We start from the raw sequence: 10188 nt of genomic DNA on the forward strand, positions 1-10188 counted from the left end.
GGAAGAGTACCCATTTCTGAGTTGTGGAGGATAAAATGAGATACTGTGTAAAAGCATTTGTTGGCCTTAAAGGATCATAAAGGGGCAACAACAGGATTCTTTCCACTGTCCTGTAGCCATCGGGGCTCGCCTGGAAACTTCGTCGTAGTGCCCAAACTTGATGGTTCTGGTGCTGCCTCGGTTGCTAGCTCGTCATGCCGGCGTGGGTTGTGTGTATGTCCAGGCTCAGGGAGGCCCGGCAGCATTGTCCGCTGAGAGCAAAGAGCCCTTCCAGGTCCTCAAGGGGTTCCTCTGTACTCCGGGCCCTGCTGTGATGGAGCCAGAGGAAGCACAAGGAGGCCCCTCGGCCCTGGGCCCGGCTCCTCTCCTATAGTCAGAAATATTAGCCAAGAATGTCATTTTTTTTTCCACTTTATTGTCTGAACGTTACCATTGCACAAATAAGTTACACCTGAATGACTGGCACAGCAACTCCTGTGCCCCCCAAACCAGCTACATCCTACAGCCCAAAGCCAACAGGGCAGGGGGAACAGAGACACTTGACATGCAACACAGCAAAGAGAACTGGAGAAACCTGGAGCAGTCTGGTCTGACTCCTCCAGGCCTGGCATCCCCCCACCCCCCATCCTTAGGGCCAGACCCTCAGGGACATCTCCCCACCCCAAGGGCAGTGGTCAGGAGGACCAAGTGGTGACACGCCTCCGCTAACCACCAGCTCCAGCCTCATAAGTTAACATGGCCCAGGGATGGTCCCTGGACCTGCCCGGGGCTGCTGCTCAGGCTGTGGGGCACCGGCTCTTCTGTGGCACCTTTGCAGCACACCAGAATCCAGAAGCTGTCTGGCCTCAGCTGCTGTTCTTCAGGAGGCAGTAGACTTGCTCCAAGACGTGGCACAGACCTTGGTCCTTTGGTGTCCTGCTGGCCAATGAGACCTAAAATCAAAGCCCCTCAGTTAAGGGATCAGGGCCTAAAAGACTCCTAAAAAGGTTTTTTGGCCCATTCCTGCCTTCCTCAACCTTTTTTTTTTTTCAACTCTTACCTTCTGTCTTAGAATCAATGTGTAGCAGTTCTAAGGCAGAAGAATTTTAAAGTTTAGGCAATGGGCGTTAAGTGACTTGCCCAGGGTTGCACAGCTAGGAAATGCCTGAGGCCATATTTGAACCCAGGACCTCCCATCCCCAGGCCCACTGCTCTGTCCACTAAGCCCCCTGGCAGCCCCTTCCCTCAAACTTTTTAAAGAAACATTCCCAAGTCTCAGTTAAAAGGGATCTTCAGAATAAATAAATCTAATTCATTTTTCAACTCGGGAAATAGACTTGGAAAAGTTGTCATTTGCCTGTGGTCACCCCGCATCCACCTCCCTCTACAAATCATGAAGCTGATCTAACAGCAGTTTCTGGCACAGGGAAAGTACGTTTTTCATTCATAAATGTCCCCAAGCCGGAGCTGAGTAAGAATGCCGACTTGCCAGGCCCCTCTACTCTGGAGAAGCTTGGAGGAACCGTCTGGGCTAACAGCACAAAGCGCTTTACACCTTTGGCGTCAGGGAGGGACTCGTAGCACCCCAATTTTATGGAGTGAGGGGAAGGGACTTGCTCAGGGTCACAGCTCGTATCTGAGGCAGGATGCGATTTTGGGGCATTCCTGACTCTGGGTCCAGCCCAGCTAGCTGTCTCAGTGCCCAGATTAGTGGAAACGTTAACCCGGCCAATCCAAGGCCTGTTGTGGTACAAAGCACAAATGACAGCTTATGCGTCTAGTGCCCCAGGGAGGAGGCCTCTTTAAATCATTCACACTTACCTGGGTCACAAGGCCTTCCTCAGAGAAAAAAAGACTAAAGGGAACCCTGAATGGTTTGATTTCTTGCTTGCCCACCACGGGGCCTTTGGCCTCCACCTCAGGCGATGCGCGGGGACACTGCTGGAGGCGGGGGAGCTCCCCAGGGCCTGAGTGCCCGATTCATTCTCACCTTCAGCTTGTCCAGGTAGGTCTGCTCCTGGTTCCACAGGTCCTGGAATTTGACCACATCTGGTGCTCCTTTGTAAAAGTCCACCAGCAGCATCTGCGGGGGGCAGGGGGAGAGTGGCCAGAGGGAGGCAGGCTGGGATTCTGGGGGGCCTCGTGAACTTGACCCCCCCCCATACACTTGTCCAGAGCCCGGGGACTCACCATCTCATGGAGGATGTCGTTGGTCAGGAAGCCGTCCTGGACGTAAGTCATCTCTACCTCCATGGGGATCCCGTAGTCATTGGGCCTTTGCTGGACAAGGGGGAGCCTGCGTCAGAGCCCCAGGCCCACCTCCCTCCTCCCCCACCCCCCAGCCCAGACCCTTTCTGAAGCAGCAGCCAAGGAGAAGGCGGCTGAAGGGTCCAACAGGAAGCAACCGGGAGTCCGAATCAGTGGTTCTGGGTTTCAAGCTCAGCGCTGTCACCTATTTCTAAATCCATGTTGTCTCTCCCATTAGACTGTGGGCTCCCAGAGGGTAGGAACAGCCCGTTTTTTTTTTGTATCCCCAATGCTTAGCCCACTGCCTGGCACACAGTTGGCTCTCAATAAGTATTTTATTAGACAGGCTGAATTATAGGATTATAGGGCTTTAAAGATCATTCAGTGTCTAAATGAGCAAACTGAAGTCTGTAGAGGGAAAATCACTTGTGGGAAGTTCTACAGCTGGGAAGAAGCAAGGACAGGATTCGAATCCAAATCTGTGACCCCACTGTCCTCACTGGCTATGCAACATGGGGAAACTGCCTATTTTTATAGTTTACTCTTCTGAAAAACAAGATCAAGCCAGAGGATCTCAATGCCCCTCTCAGTTCTAACATTATGTGACTGTAGAACTCTGGCCTTCCTCTCTGCCATGTCCACTCGGGGCAGTGACCCCGAGGGACCCGCCGGGCCCAGACCATCCACTAAAAGATGTCTCCATCCCCTTCCAGAGACAAATTCCATTCCAAGCCCCGGCAACACTTGAAGGCTCTCCCTGGATATCCCTTTGCCTGGAGCCATCCACCACCCTCATCCATCATGGTTACAGTGTTCTATTTAAGCCAGTCTAGGCAGATGCCATGGGCCCAGCGGGGAAGTGACACCACCAGTGGAGTGAGAACAGGACTGGTTCTGGCGTCAGAGGATGTGGGTTTGAATCCTGGCAACCTGTGGGGCTTTGGAGAGGTGTTATAACTATCTTCCAGCCTCTAGTTCCTCCTCTGTGAAATAAGGGCATTGGCCTGGGCAAGCTCTGTGGTACCTTTTAGCCTGAACACTGTATAATCTTAGAAATAGCTCACACAGCTCTAGCGATAGGAAGTTTCCAAAGTGTCTTCATCACAACCACCTTGTGAGCGGAGACAGGCCAGTAGTATTTACAACCTAAAGCAGTGATGGGCAAACTTTTTAAGGGGGCCAAAGGAAAGGAAATGCTCATCTGTCAGTCTGTTTCTAAGGCAACTCTTTCAAAGTTTCATTGTATTGTATCCTACTCATTGTATTCGTCAGATTAGGAATAATGTCTGGCATCAGGATAGAACATTTCAGGGGGCCACATCTGGCCCACAGGCTGTAGTTTGCCCATCACTGACCTAGATTATACACATCATGGGAGGGTCAGAAGAGGGAGATGACTTGCACGTGATCAGAGCTAAGGGTCCAGCCCAGGTCTCCAGCCTGCCACGTTCAGTGATCATAGGATCAAGTGTGTTCAGAAGTCAAGAGAACTAGGTTTAAATCTTGTGTCTGTGGGCACATCATCTGACCTATCTGAGCCTCTGTGTCCTTATCTGTAAAAATACTTGTCTGTCCTCCTTCTCTGAAGAGTGACTATGAAGGACGTTTTGGGAGCCTTTGGGAGCACTACAGAACTGAAGTTGTGATACCACACAGAGATGGGTCACCAATTTTGAAATGATTTCTATTTCACTGAATGTGCTTTGGAGAATTCAAAAAGCCCTTGATAATTTGTCCCATTTTGCCCAGGGACAAGCCCACTGTCCACCCGCCCTCATGCAGATTCCCCAGCTTCCCCTGCCTGCTCTGGGCTGGCAACCGTTACCTACCTCTGGTGGAGGCATCACCCAAAATGGAGAAATCTTGGACTCTGGCCCCTGGTTTCCCGAGTAATAAGGAGCTGAGAAGAGAAGGGAAAGTGCCGAGGTCAGAAAGAGTGGGAAGGAGATGGGCTTGGCAATCACTTCCTGCTCAGCTCCTGGGGTGGCCGATTCTCCATACAGCGAGGCCTGGTGGTGCCCTAGTCTGTTAGCCTCCCTTTAAACCCTAGAACCCACATAACCTCTTCCTCTCTCCTCCCCTGGGAGTCTTGGCATAAGCCTCAAGCTGAGCTCACCGCACACCAGGGCAAGGCAGGGCTGGAAGCTGTTGCCACTGCCCTGCAGCTTGAGCTGATAGTCCATTTGGGCATCGATGTCCTGCAGGGAGGGCAGGGCTGGGCTGTAAGGGTGACTGTGGTACCAGCCCACCAGGGACAGGCCTCGAAGGAACAGACTCTGGCAGATCTGAGGAGAGGAAGGGGAAGGGATGTCACGGTGGGGATGGTGGGCTACCTCTAAGGCATCCACTCAACCTCAGAAGAGGGAGACAGAGCCCGGGTATACACATGCACACATTTCTACCCGGCCCAGAAGCACATATGGTGGTATGGACACACACACACACACACACACACACATTCACACAGATAGACACACACGGAGGGCTGTACTTAAGGAAACCTGGGTGTGAATCACATAAGCTGGGGCCCCATAAGTGAATCTCTAACCTCTGAGAGCTTTTGTATTTTTCGCTCCAAAATAATGATCCTTGGACTATCTGCTTCCCAGAGATGGTAAGAAACGTGCTTTAGGAAACAGCCTCATGGAAAGGAAGAGTATTGAGTCAGGAGAGACCTAGATTTGAATTCAGGACCTGCCACTTACTGTGTGACCTGAGGCAACTCACATCTTCTCTGAGTCTTGGTTTCCTTATGTCTCCAATAAAAATAATATTCGTGATGCCTTCCTCATAGGATTATTGTGAGAAAAATGCTTTGCTTGCCTTAAAGGTTTATATAGATGAGTTGTTACTACCATCAACACATGAGTTACGCACACACAAATGACACACACACTCCCATCATCCCCCTCTTCTGCCCAATGCTAAATTCCACCAACAGAAGACAAAGGGGCAGAAGGCAGATCGGCTGCGTTCTCCTCTCCCCAGGCCTACATCAGGCCTCACCTCCTCCTCTATGGCAGCTGCTGTGTCGGCATCTCCCAGACGGCTCCTGCAGGGGAAGGCTCTCAGCACTGTCAGCACTGCCCAGGTGGGAGAAGAAGGGGCGTCAGAGAGCTGCTGGGGTTCTCCGATCCTCCCCACCCTCCCCAACCCTCCCCCTGGCTTAGCAGGTACCCACACTGGCTGTTGGTGTCCCATCGACCTCCAAGATAGCCCACAACCTCACTCCTCGTCAAGTGGCTGTGAAAATCCTAGGACCAGAGGATAGGGACAGGGAGATCAGAGGAGCGGCCTAAAACCTTCACTGCCACCACCAAGACCAGCTCATCAGAAACACCCCATAGCTAGTCATCACACTGCTACTCCTCCCTCTCACCCCTGCAAACCAAGGGCTCTGGCAAATCTCTGGGCAGATTTTCAGGAAGCCACAGTCACCCTCTGTAACTCATGTCCCAGACAGGGCCAGGCCCCTCCTCCCCTGAGCCAGTGCAAGGAGTCTGTCTTTAGGGATTTCTCTGACCTGCTAGGGCTTTCCCAGAAGCCATAAGCTCTCTGGAGAGAGGGGAAGAATAACACTTCTCACAACTGCCTCCCTTATAGGTCATGGAATTCCAAAAGGCCTGATCTAGCTAATATGGCCTGAGCTCTAGCTTCCAGTTTGTGGGACATATCCTGGCTACTCCCTCCCTCCCCTTCAGGGCTTTGCACCCACATCAGCTGGCATCTGTCTATTCACTGGGAACATAGGAAGGGAAAAGATCCAGAGAGACAGAGGAGGGAGGGGAGGAAGTCCAAGGAGAAAGAGAAAGTCAGAAGGTTAGGGGGCTAAAAAAAGAAGACGACACGACTCCAGTGGAGCAGAGGGAAAAGGCCCAGGGGTCAGAGAAGAAATGAGAGGCTCAGGAATACAGAGGAAGGAGAGAGATAGGGATGCCTGGGAGTACAGGGGACAGGACGTGGGGGCCACACACCAGTAAAAGCAGCACGTTGCTAGACACGGACACGTTGAAAGGCTGGAACTTGTTGATGGCTGTGAAAGATGTCACCTCTACCAGGGTATGTGGATTCCTGCAGGCCCAGGAGCCCCCACAACCTCAGGCATGGGTTCTTCCCTCCCTTGGGGTAAAGGCAAAGAAGCCAGCCCCGAGGGAAAAAGCTGCCACCCCCTCCCCAGCTCTAAGCCCCTCAGCCTCTGTCCAGGAACCACAAGAGGTGCCTGTGCTGAGAGCTTAGGGCCAATGGTTTCCCTGCTAGGACTAGAGCAAGGTAGCAGGGCTAACCTGGCCAAGTCCCGGCTGCCCAGGGTGCAGTATCGGACTGGCACCCGGCCCTTGTTCTCTGGTCGCTTCCCAGGGGGTCCAGCCTCTGTGAAGTAAAATATGGTGGTAAGGAGAAAAGAATCAACCCTTGGATGCCCCTATCCCTAAACCCAGCTCACTGGGAAATGGACTGGGCCAAGGACAGGGAGTAGACTTGGGAAAATTAGGTAAAGGGTTGGGGAGGAAAAGAAATCAGATTATGAGCTGTAGCCAAAAAATCAATGCAAGACAGTTTCTAAAAATTATTTCACTGGGTGAGTGGGGATGAAGGCCTCAGTTTTACAGAAGACGACTGCCTCTACCCCACCCGTAGGCTTTTCCTAGTCAGTCTTTCCTTTGGCCCTAACAACCCCACACTGGGAAGGAGAAAGGGTGGGTATTATTACATATGGAGAAACTGAGGCTCAGGGGCAAAACCAAGACTCCCATGTAGACTTCTTAACTCCCAGCTCAGGAATCCACCACTGCTCAGAGGGATCTAAACACATACCTGGGTTGGGAGACTCTGTCAAGGCCTTTCCCAGCTGCTTCCTACCCTTCTCTTCCAAGAGGACCGGGGCTGAGGTTGAGGCCGGGGTCAGCATCTTCCCTTCCCGAGTCACTGCTGTCTCCTCCTCTTCTTCCTCTAATAGTTCTTCCTCATCACCCTCACTGACCAAGCTCTATGTAGACAGAGACAAACAGAGCCTGGTCACTTAGGCAGTCCAGACCCAGCTCTGGAGGCCTAGTGGAAAGAACAATGGATTTGGAGTAAAAAAATAGGAGTCTGAATCCTAGCTCTGCTCCTCACTACCTATATGGCCTTGGGAAAAGTTCTTAATCTTTCTGGGTCTCGGTTTCCCCATGTTCAAAACAAGACATTTGGCCTAGATCAGGGATTTTTAACCTGGAGTCTGTGGACCAGTTTTGGTATCTCCCCCCCCCAACCCCAATTACATGTAGAAACCATCTTTAACATTTGTTTTCTGCTCCCTTTTTCCTTCTTTCCCCACTACCTCCCTCCCAGAGATACATGTGCTATTGTGCAATATATATTTCCATATTTGTGAGAACTTGTTTTTAAAAAATATTTTGCTGTTATTCAATGTAGTTTCCTTTGTAGACTTGTGTTTTATTTTATGCACTTAGAAATATTATTCTGAGAAGGGATCTGTCCATTACACTAGATTGCAAAGGGGGTCCAAGACCCCCAAATGTTAAGGACCCCTTCCTTTGAGGGGATTTGTAGTCCCTTCTAACCCAAAATTCTATATCGCTGTGCCCCCTACTGGCTACAATCAGGAATGACTCCAAGGGGGCTGAACCAAGAGAACTAGTGCTACTTCTCCTGACCCTCTCTGGGGCCCAGGCTCTACCCACCTAGACCCTGGTCCTCCAGTCCTGCCTGCCTAGGTCTCCTGAATGATCTTCCCCAATAATACTAACTCATCATGTTTCTATGGCCTTCCAAGGTTTATACATAGTGTTCTCCTCGCAACAATCCAATGAGGAGTTCCAATGCATAACTTCTCTCCAGACCAATTCTGGTCACGTTCCCTACCCACTCATACATCTCCTCTGACTTCACTGCCTCCCAAAGTCTCCATTCTTCGAATAGTATTTGAAGGCTTCAATTATCTTGTCCCAGCCTCCTTCTTTAGTTTCTTCTTCCTCCCTTATCCTTGGGTTCCCTTAGTCCTAGTTGGTCTGGTCTTTCCCTTACTCCTTATAAATATTAAATTCATCCTCATCACTGGGCCTTTTCCCAGACCATTCTTCTACCCAGTCCACCTTCTCCCCATCTCCATTCTTCAGGCCCATCTCTAAGAGGTGTAACTTGCCACTCCAGACCCCAAAGATCTCTCCCACCTCTGACACACTCAGTCAACACCCTACTATTTAGATCTTCGTTATTCCTTAATCCGTGTCATCTCCTCAGCCATACTGGAAACTGCCGAAGAATAGAGCCTAGATTTCTTTCTCCATGGTCTTCCTAAAATGCCTAACACGAGGATGAACAATGTTGAGGGAACTGAGGGGACAGAGTTGGAGAAAGCCCAGGAAAGTCTTGACTGATGGGAATGAAAGTGTTAAGGTGGTGATCAAGTGGTACTTAGGTTTGGGTCCTCTGAGCCTCAATTTACTCCTTTATAAAATGGGGGTAATAATCCTTTCACTCTGACCCTAGGGAGTTGTGCTAAGGAAAGAGTTTTGTAATCTGTAAAATCTGTTAAAATCTTTGTAATCTATTATAGAAATATTAGATGCTATTGGTAGAAATGGAAATGGATCAGGGAACAAATGGGCCAGTTTTACCTCCCCCTTCCCCTTCCTCATTTCACCCTCACCTCCTCTGCAGCAGAGGGAGCATTGGGCTGGTGCCGTTTCAACCAAGTGGCCTTGTACTGATCCAACTTCTGACCCTTGTACTTGACAGAGGCCCAACCACAGCCTGATTTCTTGGCTGGGTTCACCAGTTTCTTGCAATAGGTGGCCCAGGCACTGGGTGAGTTGAACACCTGGCCAGTCTCTTGCCAGGTGATCTTCCCATCTGGAAGCAAATCTCCAATGAACTTCTTCCCCTGGAGTGGGAGAATTTGGGGAGAGGAGCAAACGAAGGGTCAGGCCTGGAATAAGAGTAGTGCTTTCCTGAGCAAAGCCAGGATCTGCCTCCAAATCCAACTCCAGAATTATTAGTCCACAGATGGGAAAACTGGGTCTCGGGTTGGGGGAAATACCTGCCCAGAGTCATATTTCTAAGTAGTGGTAGGTCAAACAACAGCAGAATGGAGTTGGGGGAACCTTAGAACCCAGAGGCTGCAAGTCAGTGGGAGGTGGGAGGGCCCTTAGAACTAGACAATCTAACTGCCTGCCCATCCCAGCTACATTCATTTTATGGAGAGGGAAACCGAAGCCCAGAAAGGGAAGTGATGAGATTGGAATCTGAGGCTCTAGTTATCTGTCTTCCACTCCCGCCCCTGGGATCTCACCAGGTAGTAGATGGAGAGGACCCCAGGCCCGGGCTCAATGAGGGCATCTTTGAGCAGCACCCGAAGGGTGATTCCTCGACGGGTCAACACGCAGCCTCGCCCGCCCCCTCCCATCCCACTGGCCCCACCGCCAGGGCCACAGCCTGGAGCTATCTTCTCAGAGTCTTCTGGGTTCTCCGGGCCTGGCTCTGGCTCCGCCTCCTCCTCTTCCTCTTCCAGCACCTCCTCCCCAGCAAGGCCGGTCCCAGTAGGAGACTGGGGATCTAGGGCTGAGCACACAGGAAGGCAGGAGGGAGCAAAGTGGGTATAGGCAGTGGCCCACGGAGGGCTGGGCATGTGAGACAGGGCACACTGGCTAGGGGCTCGGGCAAGGGTAGTGATGGGCCCAGGGTCGAGTAAAGGGCGGGACCTAGGCATTCGAGGAACAGCTGGAGCAAAGGTCCAGGCCTTGACCGGGCCCTCACCATGGGGACAGAGGGGAGCCAGGCCGTCAAGAGCCAGGCTAGGCCCGGGAGCAGGGGCAGCAGTGAGAGGTGGGAATGAAGAAGGAGGCAAGAATTAGGGGGGGAGGGTCAGGGGAGAAGGGTCGAGGCAGCAGTGGATGTGGGAATGGGGGGCCGGGGATGCTGCGGGAAGGTCAGGGAAGAAGGATCTAAGGTAGCACCGGGGAG

The 10188-nt window shown here is 51.6% G+C and overlaps 1 protein-coding gene across 2 annotated transcripts; it reads right to left on the bottom strand.

Moving 5' to 3' along the window:
- Positions 1-376: 376 nt before the first annotated feature.
- Positions 377-10100, bottom strand: MPND (MPN domain containing). Of its 2 annotated transcripts, XM_044658497.1 has the most exons (12): positions 9518-10100; positions 8876-9109; positions 7039-7210; positions 6510-6594; positions 6201-6297; positions 5408-5480; positions 5233-5309; positions 4343-4511; positions 4056-4126; positions 2170-2259; positions 1970-2062; positions 377-932 (listed from the first exon to the last, which is right to left on the bottom strand). In XM_044658497.1, exons 1-12 carry the CDS (start codon positions 9932-9934, stop codon positions 846-848), a joined length of 1665 nt encoding a protein of 554 aa, XP_044514432.1. In that variant the 5' UTR covers positions 9935-10100; the 3' UTR covers positions 377-845. The 2 variants fall into 2 exon arrangements, with proteins under 2 accessions (XP_044514432.1, XP_044514431.1); XM_044658496.1 differs by having other exon boundaries at positions 846-932; positions 1970-2259.
- Between the last annotated feature and the right edge of the window lie 88 nt (positions 10101-10188).

This window comes from Gracilinanus agilis, chromosome 1, assembly GCF_016433145.1.
Source record: "Gracilinanus agilis isolate LMUSP501 chromosome 1, AgileGrace, whole genome shotgun sequence".
NCBI lineage: Eukaryota > Metazoa > Chordata > Mammalia > Didelphimorphia > Didelphidae > Gracilinanus > Gracilinanus agilis.

Coding starts and splice junctions, on each gene's coding strand:
- MPND (XM_044658496.1), bottom strand. CDS start 9,934: ATGCCTAGGTCCCGCCCTTTACTCGACCCTGGGCCCATCACTACCCTT. Junction 6,595..7,038: donor GACAGAGTCTCCCAACCCAG/GTATGTGTTTAG, acceptor TTTACTTCACAG/AGGCTGGACCCCCTGGGAAG. Junction 5,310..5,407: donor ATGGGACACCAACAGCCAGT/GTGGGTACCTGC, acceptor CCACCTGGGCAG/TGCTGACAGTGCTGAGAGCC.